At 49.5% G+C, this 17,925-nt stretch overlaps 1 protein-coding gene across 1 annotated transcript in view; it reads right to left on the reverse strand.

The window, feature by feature from the left end:
* Positions 1–17,925, reverse strand: part of LOC124013881 (tripartite motif-containing protein 2-like) — a 35,185-nt gene that overhangs the window by 13,387 nt on the left and 3,873 nt on the right. Inside the window, exons 2-6 of the mRNA XM_046328432.1 lie at positions 14,749–15,858; positions 13,696–13,847; positions 11,476–11,656; positions 9,804–9,960; positions 8,341–8,443 (exon numbers count right to left, since the gene is read on the reverse strand). Coding sequence (XP_046184388.1) covers positions 8,341–8,443; positions 9,804–9,960; positions 11,476–11,656; positions 13,696–13,847; positions 14,749–14,850 — 695 coding nt within the window. The 5' untranslated portion in view covers positions 14,851–15,858. The remainder of the gene's footprint in view (positions 1–8,340; positions 8,444–9,803; positions 9,961–11,475; positions 11,657–13,695; positions 13,848–14,748; positions 15,859–17,925) is intronic.

Consider the following 17,925-nt stretch of genomic DNA (forward strand, 5'->3'; position numbering starts at 1 on the left):
TGGTCTGTCTGTCTGTCTGTCTGTCTGTCTGCAGTGTCCCCCTGTGTTCCACCTTGTCTCTGGTCTGTCTGTCTGTCTGTCTGTCTGTCTGGCTGGGAGACCCTGTCGATGCACTGCTCCAGTCTGTCTGTCCTGTCACCCGTCTGCTGTCTCACTCTGGCTGTTGTCCTGTCTGTCTGTCTGTCTGTCTGTCTGGTCTGTCTGTCTGATCTGTCATGTCTGTCTGTCTGTCTGTCTGTCTGTCTGTCTGTCTGTCTGTCTGTCTGTCTGTCTGTCTGTCTGTCTGTCTGTCTGTCTGTCTGTCTGTCTGTCTGTCTGTCTGTCTGTCTGTCTGTCTGTCTGTCTGTCTGTCTGTGTTCCAGTGTCTGTCTGTCTGTCTGTCTGTCTGTCTGTCTGTCTGTCTGTCTGTCTGTCTGTCTGTCTGTCTGTCTGTCTGTCTGTCTGTCTGTCTGTCTGTCTGTCTGTCTGTCTGTCTGTCTGTCTGTCTGTCTGTCTGTCTGTCTGTCTGTCTGTCTGTCTGTCTGTCTGTCTGTCTGTGTCAGGTCTGTCTGTCTGTCTGTCTGTCTGTCTGTCTGTCTGTCTGTCTGTCTGTGTCTGTCTGTCACTGTCTGTCTGTCTGTCTGTCTGTCTGTCTGTCTGTCTGTCTGTCTGTCTGTCTGTCTGTCTGTCTGTTCCAGTGTCTGTCTGTCTGTCTGTCTGTCTGTCTGTCTGTCTGTCTGTCTGTCTGTCTGTCTGTCTGTCTGTCTGTCTGTCTGTCTGTCTGTCTGTCTGTCTGTCTGTCTGTCTGTCTGTCTGTCTGTCTGTCTGTCTGTGTTCCAGTGTCTGTCTGTCTGTCTGTCTGTCTGTCTGTCTGTCTGTCTGTCTGTCTGTCTGTCTGTCTGTCTGTCTGTCTGTCTGTCTGTCTGTCTGTCTGTCTGTCTGTCTGTCTGTCTGTCTGTCTGTCTGTCTGTCTGTCTGTCTGTCTGTCTGTCTGTCTGTCTGTCTGTCTGTCTTGACTCTTTCCACATTTTGTTACCTTATTCTAACATGGATTTCATTTTTTTCATCAATACCCCATAATGACAAAGAAAAACAGATTTCTAAACATTTTTGCACAAAAATAACAAGAAAACAACTGATATATGACATTTACATAAGTATTCAGACCCTTTACTCAGTACTTTGTTGAAGCACCTTTGGCAGTGATTTCAGCCTCCAGTCTTCTTGAGTATGACACTACAAGCTTGGCACACCTGTATTTGGGGAGTTTCTTCCATTCTTCTCTGCAGATCCTCTCAACCTCTGTCAGGTTGGATGGGGAGCGTCGCTGCACAGCTATTTTCAGGTCCCTCCAGAGATGTTCGATCGGGTTCAAGTCCGGGCTCTGACTGGGCCACTTAAGGACATTCAGAGACTTATCCCGAAGCCACTCCTGCGTTGTCTTGGCTGTGTGCTTCCTGTTGGAAGGTAAACCTTCACCCCAGTCTGAGGTCCTGAGCGCTCTGGAGCAGGTTTTCATCAAGGAACTCTCTGTACTTTTTTCTTTTTTTGGTTTACTTTGCTCCATTCATCTTTCCCTCGATCCTGACTAGTCTCCCAGTCCCTGCCTCTGAAAAACATCCACACAGAACGCTTGGCATTCAGGCCAAAGAGTTCAATCTTGATTTCATCAGACCAGATAATCTTGTTTCCAAATCAAATCAAATGTGTCACATGCACCTAATACAACAGGTGTAGACCTCACAGTGAAATGCTAACTTACAAGACTCTAACCAACAAAGCAGTTTTAAAGAAAATATGCCTCCAAAAAAGTAAGAGATAAGAAAAATAAATAATTAAAGAGCAGCAGTAAATAACAATAGCGAGGCTATATACAGGGTATTACGGTACAGAGTCAATGTGGAGGCTATATACAGGGTATTACGGTAGAGAGTCAATGTGGAGGCTATATACAGGGTATTACGGTAGAGAGTCAATGTGGAGGCTATATACAGGGTGTTACGGTACAGAGTCAATGTGGAGGCTATATACAGGGTATTACGGTAGAGAGTCAATGTGGAGGCTATATACAGGGTGTTACGGTACAGAGTCAATGTGGAGGCTATATACAGGGTATTACGGTACAGAGTCAACGTGGAGGCTATATACAGGGTATTACGGTACAGAGTCAATGTGGAGGCTATATACAGGTGGTACCGGTACAGAGTCAATGTGGAGGCTATATACAGGGGGTACTGGTACAGAGTCAATGTGGAGGCTATATACAGGGGGTACTGGTACAGAGTCAATGTGGAGGCTATATACAGGGTGTTACGGTACAGAGTCAATGTGGAGCCTATATACAGGGGGTACTGGTACAGAATCAATGTGGAGGCTATATACAGGGGGTATCGGTACAGAGTCAATGTGGAGGCTATATACAGGGGGTACCGGTACAGAGTCAATGTGGAGGCTATATACAGGGGGGTACCGGTACAGAGTCAATGTGGAGGCTATATACAGGGGGTACCGATACAGAGTCAATGTGGAGGCTATATACAGGGGGTACCGGTACAGAGTCAATGTGGAGGCTATATACAGGGTGTTACGGTACAGAGTCAATGTGGAGCCTATATACAGGGTGTACTGGTACAGAGTCAATGTGGAGGCTATATACAGGGGGTATCGGTACAGAGTCAATGTGGAGGCTATATACAGGGGGTACCGGTACAGAGTCAATGTGGAGGCTATATACAGGGGGTACCGATACAGAGTCAATGTGGAGGCTATATACAGGGTGTTACGGTACAGAGTCAATGTGGAGCCTATATACAGGGGGTACTGGTACAGAGTCAATGTGGAGGCTATATACAGGGGGTATCGGTACAGAGTCAATGTGGAGGTTATATACAGGGGGTATCGGTACAGAGTCAATGTGGAGGCTATATACAGGGGGTACCGGTACAGAGTCAATGTGGAGGCTATATACAGGGGGTACCGATACAGAGTCAATGTGGAGGCTATATACAGGGGGTACCGGTACAGAGTCAATGTGGAGGCTATATACAGGGGGTACCGGTACAGAGTCAATGTGGAGGCTATATACAGGGGGTACCGATACAGAGTCAATGTGGAGGCTATATACAGGGGGTACCGATACAGAGTCAATGTGGAGACTATATACAGGGGGTACCGGTACAGAGTCAATGTGGAGGCTATATACAGGGGGTACCGGTACAGAGTCAATGTGGAGGCTATATACAGGGGGTACCGATACAGAGTCAATGTGGAGGCTATATACAGGGTGTTACGGTACAGAGTCAATGTGGAGCCTATATACAGGGGGTACTGGTACAGAGTCAATGTGGAGGCTATATACAGGGGGTATCGGTACAGAGTCAATGTGGAGGCTATATACAGGGGGTATCGGTACAGAGTCAATGTGGAGGCTATATACAGGGGTACCGGTACAGAGTCAAGAGTCAATGTGGAGGCTATATACAGGGGGTACCGGTACAGAGTCAATGTGGAGGCTATATACCGGTACAGAGTCAATGGGAGCCTATATACAGGGGGTACTGGTACAGAGTCAATGTGGAGGCTATATACAGGGGGTATCGGTACAGAGTCAGAGTCAATGTGGAGGCTATATACAGGGGGTACCGATACAGAGTCAATGTGGAGGCTATATACAGGGGGTACCGGTACAGAGTCAATGTGGAGGCTATATACAGGGGGTACCGGTACAGAGTCAATGTGGAGGCTATATACAGGGTGTTACGGTACAGAGTCAATGTGGAGGCTATATACAGGGGGTACCGGTACAGAGTCAATGTGGAGGCTATATACAGGGTGTTACGGTACAGAGTCAATGTGGAGCCTATATACAGGGTGTACTGGTACAGAGTCAATGTGGAGGCTATATACAGGGGGTATCGGTACAGAGTCAATGTGGAGGCTATATACAGGGGGTACCGGTACAGAGTCAATGTGGAGGCTATATACAGGGGGTACCGATACAGAGTCAATGTGGAGGCTATATACAGGGTGTTACGGTACAGAGTCAATGTGGAGCCTATATACAGGGGGTACTGGTACAGAGTCAATGTGGAGGCTATATACAGGGGGTATCGGTACAGAGTCAATGTGGAGGCTATATACAGGGGGTATCGGTACAGAGTCAATGTGGAGGCTATATACAGGGGGTACCGGTACAGAGTCAATGTGGAGGCTATATACAGGGGTACCGATACAGAGTCAATGTGGAGGCTATATACAGGGGTACCGGTACAGAGTCAATGTGGAGGCTATATACAGGGGGTACCGGTACAGAGTCAATGTGGAGGCTATATACAGGGGTACCGATACAGAGTCAATGTGGAGGCTATATACAGGGGTACCGATACAGAGTCAATGTGGAGACTATATACAGGGGGTACCGGTACAGAGTCAATGTGGAGGCTATATACAGGGGGTACCGGTACAGAGTCAATGTGGAGGCTATATACAGGGGTACCGATACAGAGTCAATGTGGAGGCTATATACAGGGTGTTACGGTACAGAGTCAATGTGGAGCCTATATACAGGGGGTACTGGTACAGAGTCAATGTGGAGGCTATATACAGGGGGTATCGGTACAGAGTCAATGTGGAGGCTATATACAGGGGGTATCGGTACAGAGTCAATGTGGAGGCTATATACAGGGGTACCGGTACAGAGTCAATGTGGAGGCTATATACAGGGGTACCGATACAGAGTCAATGTGGAGGCTATATACAGGGGGTACCGGTACAGAGTCAATGTGGAGGCTATATACAGGGGGTACCGGTACAGAGTCAATGTGGAGCCTATATACAGGGGGTACTGGTACAGAGTCAATGTGGAGGCTATATACAGGGGGTATCGGTACAGAGTCAATGTGGAGGCTATATACAGGGGGTACCGGTACAGAGTCAATGTGGAGGCTATATACAGGGGGTACCGATACAGAGTCAATGTGGAGGCTATATACAGGGGGTACCGGTACAGAGTCAATGTGGAGGCTATATACAGGGGGTACCGGTACAGAGTCAATGTGGAGGCTATATACAGGGTGTTACGGTACAGAGTCAATGTGGAGGCTATATACAGGGGGTACCGGTACAGAGTCAATGTGGAGGCTATATACAGGGGGTACCGGTACAGAGTCAATGTGGAGGCTATATACAGGGTATTACGGTACAGAGTCAATGTGGAGGCTATATACAGGGTATTACGGTACAGAGTCAACGTGGAGGCTATATACAGGGTATTACGGTACAGAGTCAATGTGGAGGCTATATACAGGTGGTACCGGTACAGGGTCAATGTGGAGGCTATATACAGGGTATTACGGTAGAGAGTCAATGTGGAGGCTATATACAGGGTATTACGGTAGAGAGTCAATGTGGAGGCTATATACAGGGTGTTACGGTACAGAGTCAATGTGGAGGCTATATACAGGGTGTTACAGTACAGAGCCAATGTGGAGGCTATATACAGGGGGTACCGGTACAGAGTCAATGTGGAGGCTATATACAGGGTGTTATGGTACAGAGTCAATGTGGAGGCTATATACAGGGGGTACCAGTATGGAGTCAATGTGGAGGCTATATACAGGGTGTTACGGTACAGAGTCAATGTGGAGGCTATATACAGGGGGTACCGGTACAGAGTCAATGTGGAGGCTATATACAGGGTGTTATGGTACAGAGTCAATGTGGAGGCTATATACAGGGGGTACCAGTATGGAGTCAATGTGGAGGCTATATACAGGGTGTTATGGTACAGAGTCAGTGTGGAGGCTATATACAGGGGGTACCAGTATGGAGTCAATGTGGAGGCTATATACAGGGTGTTATGGTACAGAGTCAATGTGGAGGCTATATACAGGGGGTACCAGTATGGAGTCAATGTGGAGGCTATATACAGGGTGTTACGGTACAGAGTCAATGTGGAGGCTATATACAGGGGGTACTGGTACAGAGTCAATGTGGAGGCTATATACAGGGTGTTACGGTACAGAGTCAATGTGGAGGCTATATACAGGGGGTACCGGTACAGAGTCAATGTGGAGGCTATATACAGGGTGTTACGGTATAGAGTCAATGTGGAGGCTATATACAGGGGGTACCAGTACAGAGTCAATGTGGAGGCTATATACAGGGTGTTACGGTACAGAGTCAATGTGGAGGCTATATACAGGGGGTACTGGTACAGAGTCAATGTGGAGGCTATATACAGGGTGTTACGGTACAGAGTCAATGAGTGGTTAGTCGAGGTAATATGTACATGTAGGTAGAGTTATTAAAGTGCCTATGCATAGATGATAACAGAGAGCAGCAGCAGCAGTGTGGGGGGCGACAATGCAAATAGTCTGGGTAGCCATTTGATGTTGTTCAGGAGTCTTATGGCTTGGTGGGTAGAAGCTGTTTAGAAGTCTCTTGGACCTAGACATGGCATACCGGTGTGGTAGCAGAGAGAACAGCTTATGATTAGGAAATCTTTGATCATTTTTCAGGGCCTTCTCCTGACACCGCCTGGTATAGAGGTCCTGGATGGCAGGGAACTTGGCCCCGGTGAAGTACTGGGCCGTACGTATTGCCTCTGTAGTGCCTTGCGGTCGGAGGCCGAGCAGTCGCCATACCAGGCAGTGATGCAACCCGTCAGGTCAGGATGCTCTCGATGGTGCAGCTGTTAAATCTTTTGAGGATCTGAGGACCCATGCCAAATATTTTCAGTCTCCTGAGGGGGAATAGGTTTTGTTGTGCCCTCTTCACGACTGTCTTTGTATAATTTGACCATGTTAGTTTGTTGGGTGATGTGGACGTCAAGGAACATGAGGCTCTCAACATGCTTCACTTCATGCTTCACTTCAGCCCCGTTGATGAGAATGGGGACGTGCTCGGTCTTCCTTTTCCTGTAGTCCACAATCATCTTCTTTGTCTTGATCACATTTAGGGAGAGGTTGTTGTCCTTGCACCACACGGTCAGGGAGAGGTTGAAAATGTCAGTGAAGACACTTGCCAGTTGGTCAGTGCATGCTCAGAGTACATGTCCTGGTAATCCGTCTGGCCCTGCGGCCTTGTGAATGTTGACCTGTTTAAAAGGTCTTACTCACACTGGCTGCAGAGAGCGTGATGACACAGTAGCCCCCGGAACAGCTGGTGCTCTCATGCATGTTTCAGTGTTACTTGCCTTGAAGCATAGAAGTGAATTAAGTATAGAAGTGAATTAGCTCGTCTGGTAGGCTTGTGTCAATGAGCAGCTCACGGCTGTTCTTCCCTCTTCCCTTTGTAGTCTGTAATAGTTTGCCAGCCCTGCCACATCCGACGAGTGTCAGAGCCGGTGTAGTACGATTCATCTGAGCACTTCTGACCGACAGACAGACAGACATCTCTCTCTCGCTCTCTGTGTAGTACGATTCATCTGAGCACTTCTGACCGACAGACAGACATCTCTCTCTCGCTCTCTGTGTAGTACGATTATATCTTAGTTCTGTATTGATGCTTTGCCTGTTTGTTGGTTCATCGGAGGGCATAGTGGGATTTCTTCCGGGTTAGACTCCTTGATGGTCTCATGGTCTGAGAGTCTTTAGGTGACTTTTGGCAAACTCCAAGCGGTCTGTCATGTGCCTTTTACTGAGGAGTGGCTTCCGTCTGGCCCCTCTACCATAAAGGCCTGAGTGGTGGAGTGCTGCTGAGATGATTGTCCTTCTGGAAGGTTCTCCCATCTCCACAGGGGAACTCTGGAGTTCTGTCAGAGTGACCATCGCGTTCTTGGTCACCTCCCTGACCAAGGCCCTTCTCTCCCGTTCGCTCTTGTTGGCCGGGCGGCCAGCTCCAGGAAGAGTCTTGGTGGTTCCAAACTTCTCCCATTTAAGAATGATGGAGGCCACTGTGTTCTGAACCTTCAATGCTGCAGAAATGTTTTGGTACCCTTCCTCAGATCTGTGCCTCAACACAATCCTGTTTTCACTCTGACATGCACTGTCAACTGTGGGACCTTATATAGACAGGTGTGTGCCTTTCCAAATCATGTCCAATCAATTGATTTTGCCACAGGTGGACACCAATCAAGTTATAGAAACATCTCAAGGATGATCAATGGAAACAGGATGCACCTGAGCTCAATTTAGAGTCTCATAGCAAATATGTTATAGCAATGATATTTTTGCAAGAATTTCTAAAAACCTGTTTTAGCTTTGTCGTTATGGGATATTGTGCGTAAATTGATTAAATATTTGTATATACGCTCTGGATAAGAGCGTCTGCTAAATGACTTAAATGTAAATATATATATAACGTAACAAAATGTGGAAAACCTCTAGGGGTCTGAATAATTTCCAAATGCACTGTATGTACCTGGTAGTGACAATTGTCCCTAGGTTGTGGATCGACTTCCTCAGCCCCTCTGCCTCCATCACTAAGTCCAGTTGATCATTCTCCTCAGCCTGGAATGGTAACCCTACCAGAAATATACTTGTTAAAAATTATAGTACTACCAGAAATAGACTTGTTAAAAATTATAGTACTACCAGAAATATACTTGTTAAAAATTGTAGTACTACCAGAAATATACTTGTTAAAAATTATAGTACTACCAGAAATATACTTGTTAAAAATTATAGTACTACCAGAAATATACTTGTTAAAAATTATAGTACTACCAGAAATATACTTGTTAAAAATTATAGTACTACCAGAAATATACTTGTTAAAAATTGTAGCACAACCCAAAATATACAGGGACAGCTGTGACCACATTAGCCTGTCTGACGTGACCTACCGGGACAGCTGTGACCACATTAGCCTGTCTGACGTGACCTACCGGGACAGCTGTGACCACATTAGCCTGTCTGACGTGACCTACCGGGACAGCTGTGACCACATTAGCCTGTCAGACGTGACCTACCGGGACAGCTGTGACCACATTAGCCTGTCTGACGTGACCTACCGGGACAGCTGTGACCACATTAGCCTGTCAGACGTGACCTACCGGGACAGCTGTGACCACATTAGCCTGTCTGACGTGACCTACCGGGACAGCTGTGACCACATTAGCCTGTCTGTGACCCACAGGGACAGCTGTGACCACATTAGCCTGTCTGTGACCCACAGGGACAGCTGTGACTACATTAGCCTGTCTGTGACCTACAGGGACAGCTGTGACTACATTAGCCTGTCTGTGACCCACAGGGACAGCTGTGACTACATTAGCCTGTCTGACGTGACCTACCGGGACAGCTGTGACTACATTAGCCTGTCTGACGTGACCTACCGGGACAGCTGTGACTACATTAGCCTGTTTGTGACCCACAGGGACAGCTGTGACCACATTAGCCTGTCTGTGACCCACAGGGACAGCTGTGACCACATTAGCATGTCTGTGACCCACAGGGACAGCTGTGACCACATTAGCATGTCTGTGACCCACAGGGACAGCTGTGACCACATTAGCCTGTCTGTGACCCACAGGGACAGCTGTGACTACATTAGCCTGTCTGACGTAACCTACCGGGACAGCTGTGACCACATTAGCCTGTCTGTGACCCACAGGGACAGCTGTGACTACATTAGCCTGTCTGACGTAACCTACCGGGACAGCTGTGACCACATTAGCCTGTCTGTGACCCACAGGGACAGCTGTGACCACATTAGCCTGTTTGACTGAGAAAGACAGCGGAGAGCCAATCAGTAATAGAACCCTCCTCTTCGTCATCAACGTCAATGAGCCAGACTCTGAAGTCAGGAGGACTTTTGAGAGTTAGGTGTTAGCCAGAATCATTTCACATGTCATGGAACGGAACATGTTAGAATTTCCAAACCTTGGCTGGCCAGCTCCCCCAGCCTCTCCCCAAGGCCTCTCTCAGCCTGCAGGCTTGCAGCGCTGGCCTTTCCGCTCAGGGCCTCCTCTGTCTGGGTACAGGTGTCAGCGATACCCCTGTGGCCCTGGAGCAGGGTGTCCAGCTGGGCCTGCAGAACCTAGGGAGGAAAGGAGGGAGGCAGAGAGAGATGTGTGTGAAGAGTTGAATGTGCCGTAAACACAGAGAGAAAGGAAGAGGAAGACACTTTTGTCCATCCTTCCTTCCTTCCTTCCTTCCCCCTGTCTCTGTCTCTATCTCTCTCTGTCTCTCTCTCTCTCTCTCTGTCTCTCTCTCTCTCTCTCTCTCTCTCTCTCTCTCTCTCTCTCTCTCTCTCTCTCTCTCTCTCTCTCTCTCTCTCTCTCTCTCTCTCTCTTTTCTCTCTCTCTCTCTCTCTCCCTCTGTCTCTCTCTCTCTCTCTCTCCCTCTCCCTCTCTCTCTCCCTCTCTCTCTCCCTCTCTCTTTCTCTCTTTCTCTCTGTCTCTCTCTCTCTCTCTCTCTCTCTCTCTCTCTCTCTCTCTCTCTCTCTCTCTCTCTCTCTCTCTCTCTCTCTCTCTCTCTCTCTCTCCCTCTCTCTCTCTCTCTCTCTCTCTCTCTCTCCCCCTCTCTCTCCTCCCTACCTTCTGTTTCAGTCCGTAGGTGACCTCTAGCTCCATCAGTAGGACACTCTCTCTCCCTACCTTCTGTTTCAGTCCGTAGGTGACCTCTAGCTCCATCAGTAGGACACTCTCTCTCCTCCCTACCTTCTGTTTCAGTCCGTAGGTGACCTCTAGCTCCATCAGTAGGACACTCTCTCTCTCTCTACCTTCTGTTTCAGTCCGTAGGTGACCTCTAGCTCCATCAGTAGGACACTCTCTCTCCTCCCTACCTTCTGTTTCAGTAAGTAGGTGACCTCTAGCTCCATCAGTAGGACACTCTCTCTCCTCCCTACCTTCTGTTTCAGTCCGTAGGTGACCTCTAGCTCCATCAGTAGTACACTCTCTCTCTCCTCCCTACCTTCTGTTTCAGTCCGTAGGTGACCTCTAGCTCCATCAGTAGTACACTCTCTCTCTCCTCCCTACCTTCTGTTTCAGTCCGTAGGTGACCTCTAGCTCCATCAGTAGGACACTCTCTCTCCTCCCTACCTTCTGTTTCAGTCCGTAGGTGACCTCTAGCTCCATCAGTAGGACACTCTCTCTCCTCCCTACCTTCTGTTTCAGTCCGTAGGTGACCTCTAGCTCCATCAGTAGGACACTCTCTCTCCTCCCTACCTTCTGTTTCAGTCCGTAGGTGACCTCTAGCTCCATCAGTAGGACACTCTCTCTCCTCCCTACCTTCTGTTTCAGTCCGTAGGTGACCTCTAGCTCCATCAGTAGGACACTCTCTCTCCTCCCTACCTTCTGTTTCAGTCCGTAGGTGACCTCTAGCTCCATCAGTATGACACTCTCTCTCTCCTCCCTACCTTCTGTTTCAGTCCGTAGGTGACCTCTAGCTCCATCAGTAGGACACTCTCTCTCTCCTCCCTACCTTCTGTTTCAGTCCGTAGGTGACCTCTAGCTCCATCAGTAGGATACACTCTCTCTCCTCCCTACCTTCTGTTTCAGTCCGTAGGTGACCTCTAGCTCCATCAGTAGGACACTCTCTCTCTCCTCCCTACCTTCTGTTTCAGTCCGTAGGTGACCTCTAGCTCCATCAGTAGTACACTCTTCCTGACGTCCAGGGTCTTGTGGAGCTCTTCAAAGCTGACGTGGATGTCCTCCTCGATCAAATCTCTCTGATTGGTCAGCTGCTTTAGGATCTCTCTCAGAGACACCAGGGCCTCCGAGATCTGAGGCAGCCTACGGGTGCACAGAGGGTGGGGTGTGGGACGGAGAGAAAGAGTGCGATGGGGGGGGGGTGAAGCTTGTATACAGTAACTCTGTGTGTGTGTGTGTGTATGTGGGGGGGGGGGGACATGTTTAACTATTCTATAACTAGGTCCCAACAATAATAGTAAACAAACAAGAATTGGACCAATTGGGGACATTTTGTTGGTCCCCAAAAGGTCAAATAGTATTTCTAGGGGGTTTAGGGTTAAGGTTAGAATTAGTGTTAGAATTAGGTTACGGGTTAGGAGCTAGGGTTAAGGTTAGAATTAGTGTTAGAATTAGGTTACGGGTTAGGAGCTAGGGTTAGGAGCTAGGGTTAAGGTTAGAATTAGGTTACGGGTAGGAGCTAGGGTTAGGAGCTAGGGTTAGGAGCTAGGGTTAAGGTTAGAATTAGTGTTAGAATTAGGTTACGGTTTAGGAGCTAGGGTTAGGAGCTAGGGTTAAGGTTAGAATTAGGTTACGAGTAGGAGCTAGGGTTAGGAGCTAGGGTTAGGAGCTAGGGTTAGGAGCTAGGGTTAAGGTTAGAATTAGGTTACGGGTAGGAGCTAGGGTTAGGAGCTAGGGTTAGGAGCTAGGGTTAAGGTTAGAATTAGGTTACGGGTAGGAGCTAGGGTTAGGAGCTAGGGTTAGGAGCTAGGGTTAAGGTTAGAATTAGTGTTAGAATTAGGTTACGGGTTAGGAGCTAGGGTTAGGAGCTAGGGTTAGGAGCTAGAGTTAGGAGCTAGGGTTAAGGTTAGAATTGGTGTTAGAATTAGGTTACGGGTTAGGAGCTAGGGTTAGGAGCTAGGGTTAGGAGCTAGGGTTAAGGTTAGAATTAGTGTTAGAATTAGGTTACGGGTTAGGAGCTAGGGTTAGGAGCTAGGGTTAGGAGCTAGGGTTAAGGTTAGAATTAGTGTTAGAATTAGGTTACGGGTTAGGAGCTAGGGTTAAGGTTAGAATTAGTGTTAGAATTAGGTTACGGTTTAGGAGCTAGGGTTAGGAGCTAGGGTTAGGAGCTAGGGTTAAGGTTAGAATTAGTGTTAGAATTAGGTTACTTGTTAGGAGGTAGGGTTAGGAGCTAGGGTTAAGGTTAGAATTAGTGTTAGAATTAGGTTACGGGTTAGGAGCTAGGGTTAGGAGCTAGGGTTAGGAGCTAGGGTTAGGAGCTAGGGTTAGTTTTATGGTTAGGGTTAGGAACTAGGGTTAGGAGCAAGGGTTAGGAGCTAGGGTTAAGGTTAGAATTAGTGTTAGAATTAGGTTACGGGTTAGGAGCTAGGGTTAAGTTTAGAATTAGTGTTAGAATTAGGTTACGGGTTAGGAGCTAGGTTTAGGAGCTAGGGTTAGGAGCTAGGGTTAGGAGCTAGGGTTAAGGTTAGAATTAGTGTTAGAATTAGGTTACGGGTTAGGAGCTAGGGTTAGGAGCTAGGGTTAGGAGCTAGGGTTAGGAGCTAGGGTTAGTTTTATGGTTAGCAGCTAGGGTTAGTTTTAGGGTTAGGAGCTAGGGTTAGTTTTAGGGTTAGGAGCTAGGGTTAGTTTTAGGGTTAGGAGCTAGGGTTAGTTTTAGGGTTAGGAGCTAGGGTTAGTTTTAGGGTTAGGAACTAGGGTTAGTTTTAGGGTTAGGAGCTAGGGTTAGTTTTAGGGTTAGGAGCTAGGGTTAGTTTTAGGGTTAGGAACTAGGGTTAGTTTTAGGGTTAGGAGCTAGGGTTAGTTTTAGGGTTAGGAACTAGGGTTAGTTTTAGGGTTAGGAACTAGGGTTAGTTTTAGGGTTAGGAGCTAGGGTTCGTTTTAGGGTTAGGAGCTAGGGTTAGGGGTTAGGGTTAGGAGCTAGGGTTAGGATCTAGGGTTAGTTTAGGGTTAAGGTTAGGGGTTAGTGAAAGTAGGATTTTGGATGGGACTAACCTTAGTGTCCCCACAAGGTTAGTGTGTGTGTGTGTGTGTGTGTGTGTGTGTGTGTGTGTGTGTGTGTGTGTGTGTGTGTGTGTGTGTGTGTGTGTGTGTGTGTGTGTGTGTGTGTGTGTGTGTGTGTGTACCTGTTCTCTGCAGCAGTCAGTCTCTCCTGCAGACCGTCTCTGTGTGTCTCCAGAAAGTCTAATAAAGGTAGCGTGGGATGGTCCGCGTGCTCCCCCGACACACACACCTCACACACACACACCTCACACCCTGAACAGTACAGCTCCGTCACCTGCAGACGACACACACACACGGTCAACGTGGGGGAGGAGTGTGTGTGTGTGTGTGTGTGTGTGTGTGTGTGTGTGTGTGTGTGTGTGTGTGTGTGTGTGTGTGTGTGTGTGTGTGTGTGTGTGTGTGTGTGTGTGTGTGTGTGTGTGTGTGTGTGTGTGTGTGTGTGTGTGTGTGTGTGTGTGTGTGTGTGTGTGTGTGTGTGTGTGTGTGTGTGTGTGTGTGTGTGTGTGTGTGTGTCTCCTACCTTGCCAGTGTGTGTGTGTGTGTGTGTGTGTGTGTGTGTGTGTGTGTGTGTGTGTGTGTGTGTGTGTGTGTGTGTGTGTGTGTGTGTGTGTGTGTGTGTTGTGTGTGTGTGTGTGTGTGTGTGTGTGTGTGTGTGTGTGTGTGTGTGTGTGTGTGTGTGTGTGTGTGTGTGTGTGTGTGTGTGTGTGTGTGTGTGTGTGTGTGTGTGTGTGTGTGTGTCTCCTACCTTGCCAGTGTGTGTGTGTGTGTGTGTGTGTGTGTGTGTGTGTGTGTGTGTGTGTGTGTGTGTGTGTGTGTGTGTGTGTGTGTGTGTGTGTGTGTGTGTGTGTGTGTGTGTGTGTCTGTGTGTCTGTGTGTGTGTGTGCGTGTGTGTGTGTGTGTCTCCTACCTTGTGTGTGTGTGTGTGTGTGTGTGTGTGTGTGTGTGTGTGTGTGTGTGTGTGTGTGTGTGTGTGTGTGTGTGTGTGTGTGTGTGTGTGTGTGTGTGTGTGTGTCTCCTACCTTGCCAGTGTGTGTGTGTGTGTGTGTGTGTGTCTCCTACCTTGCCAGTGTGTGTGTGTGTGTGTGTGTGTGTGTGTGTGTGTGTGTGTGTGTGTGTGTGTGTGTGTGTGTGTGTGTGTGTGTGTGTGTGTGTGTGTGTGTGTGTGTGTCTCCTACCTTGCCAGTGTGTGTGTGACAGGCCAGTCCCTTGTCTGGTAGAGCCTCCAGTACTGTACACTCTTCACTACTGCTGTCAGGTGATGGCTGTCCCGCCTCCATCGGGACAGTCCACACCCCTTTCTACAGCCTGCAGCCAGGGGGAGGGACCGGATGACCAGACACACCCCTTTCTGTAGCCAGGGGGAGGGACAGGATTGGCAGACAAACACCTTCTTCGTTTCTCAGGACTGCAGTAACTCTGGACTGATTCACCTCAGGACTGCAGTAACTCTGGACTGATTCACCTCAGGACTGCAGTAACTCTGGACTGATTCACCTCAGGACTGCAGTAACTCTGGACTGATTCACCTCAGGACTGCAGTAACTCTGGACTGATTCACCTCAGGACTGCAGTAACTCTGGACTGATTCACCTCAGGACTGCAGTAACTCTGGACTGATTCACCTCAGGACTGCAGTAACTCTGGACTGATTCACCTCAGGACTGCAGTAACTCTGGACTGATTCACCTCAGGACTGCAGTAACTCTGGACTGATTCACCTCAGGACTGCAGTAACTCTGGACTGATTCACCTCAGGACTGCAGTAACTCTGGACTGATTCACCTCAGGACTGCAGTAACTCTGGACTGATTCACCTCAGGACTGCAGTAACTCTGGACTGATTCACCTCAGGACTGCAGTAACTCTGGACTGATTCACCTCAGGACTGCAGTAACTCTGGACTGATTCACCTCAGGACTGCAGTAACTCTGGACTGATTCACCTCAGGACTGCAGTAACTCTGGACTGATTCACCTCAGGACTGCAGTAACTCTGGACTGATTCACCTCAGGACTGCAGTAACTCTGGACTGATTCACCTCAGGACTGCAGTAACTCTGGACTGATTCACCTCAGGACTGCAGTAACTCTGGACTGATTCACCTCAGGACTGCAGTAACTCTGGACTGATTCACCTCAGGACTGCAGTAACTCTGGACTGATTCACCTCAGGACTGCAGTAACTCTGGACTGATTCACCTCAGGACTGCAGTAACTCTGGACTGATTCACCTCAGGACTGCAGTAACTCTGGACTGATTCACCTCAGGACTGGGAACTCATTGTCCTACAAGGAGAGATGGCAGACAAGGGTTAGAGATACTTCTGAGGTGCTGATAAACAGCTGATGGGGCGGAGACGCAGCTGATGGGGTGGAGACACACAGCTGATGGGGAGGAGACACACAGCTGATGGGGAGGAGACACACAGCTGATGGGGAGGAGACACACAGTGAGACACACAGCTTATGGGGCGGAGACACACAGCTGATGGGGAGGAGACACAGCTGATGGGGCGGAGACACACAGCTGATGGGGAGGAGACACACAGTGAGACACACAGCTTATGGGGCGGAGACACACAGCTGATGGGGTGGAGACACACAGCTTATGGGGTGGAGACACACAGCTGATGGGGAGGAGACCCAGCTGATGGGGTGGAGACACACAGCTGATGGGGTGCAGACACAGCTGATGGGTAGGAGACACACAGCTTATGGGGCGGAGACACACAGCTGATGGGGCGGAGACACACAGCTAATGGGGTGGAGACACACAGCTGATGGGGAGGAGACACACAGTGAGACACACAGCTGATGGGGCGGAGACACACAGCTAATGGGGTGGAGACACACAGCTGATGGGGCGGAGACACACAGCTGATGGGGAGGGGACACACAGCTGATGGGGAGGAGACACACAGCTGATGGGGCGGAGACACACAGCTAATGGGGTGGAGACACACAGCTGATGGGGAGGAGACACACAGTGAGACACACAGCTGATGGGGCGGAGACACACAGCTAATGGGGTGGAGACACACAGCTGATGGGGAAAGAGACACACAGCTGATGGGGAGGAGACACAGCTGATGGGGAGGAGACACACAGCTGATGGGGCGGAGACACACAGCTAATGGGGTGGAGACACACAGCTGATGGGGAGGAGACACACAGTGAGACACACAGCTGATGGGGCGGAGACACACAGCTAATGGGGTGGAGACACACAGCTGATGGGGAGGAGACACACAGCTGATGGGGAGGAGACACACAGCTGATGGGGAGGAGACACACAGCTGATGGGGCGGAGACACACAGCTGATGGGGAGGAGACACACAGCTGATGGGGCGGAGACAATCAGCTAATGGGGTGGAGACACACAGCTGATGGGTAGGAGACACAGCTGATGGGGAGGAGACACACAGCTGATGGGGAGGAGACACACAGCTGATGGGGCGGAGACACACAACTGATGGGTAGGAGACACAGCTGATGGGACGGAGACACACAGCTGATGGAGAGACACACAGCTGATGGGGTGGAGACACAGCTGATGGGGGGGAGACACAGCTGATGGGTAGGAGACACAGCTGATGGGGAGGAGACACACAGCTTATGGGTAGGAGACACAGCTGATGGGGAGGAGACACACAGCTTATGGGTAGGAGACACAACTGATGGGGTGGAGACACACAGCTGATGGGGGAGACACACAGCTGATGGGGAGAAGTCACACAGCTGATGGGGAGGAGACACACAGCTGATGGGAAGGAGACCCAGCTGATGGGGAGGAGACCCAGCTGATGGGGAGGAGACACACAGCTGATGGGTAGGAGACACACAGCTGATGGGACGGAGACACACAGCTGATGGAAGGGGGGACACACAGGAGGAGGAGAAGAGGAGAGTGGGAGAAGATGGAGGAGAGGAGGGGGTGTGGAGAAGAGGAGAGTGGGAGGAGATGGAGGAGAGGAGGGGGTGGAGGAGAGGATGGGGAGGTGGAGGAGGGGGGTGGAGGTGGAGGAGAGGAGAGGGGGGAGAAGGTGGAGGAGAGGAGAGGGGGAGAAGGTGAATGAGAGGAGAGGGGGAGAAGGTGGATGAGAGGAGAGGGGGAGTCGGTGGATGAGAGGAGAGGGGGAGAAGGTGGAGGAGAGGAGAGGGGGTAGAAGGTGGATGAGAGGAGAGGGGGGAGAAGGTGGATGAGAGGGGGAGGTGGTGGAGGAGAGAGGGGGAGGTGGTGGAGGAGAGGAGAGGAGAAGGAGGAGGAGGTAGATGAGAGCAAAGCACCCACACTAATCTAAAGTCCTCCATGTACTCTCCTCTCTCCCCCGTTACAATTAATGAAAGAGCCT

The sequence above is a fragment of the Oncorhynchus gorbuscha genome, linkage group LG25 (assembly GCF_021184085.1).
Source record: "Oncorhynchus gorbuscha isolate QuinsamMale2020 ecotype Even-year linkage group LG25, OgorEven_v1.0, whole genome shotgun sequence".
Lineage (NCBI taxonomy): Eukaryota > Metazoa > Chordata > Actinopteri > Salmoniformes > Salmonidae > Oncorhynchus > Oncorhynchus gorbuscha.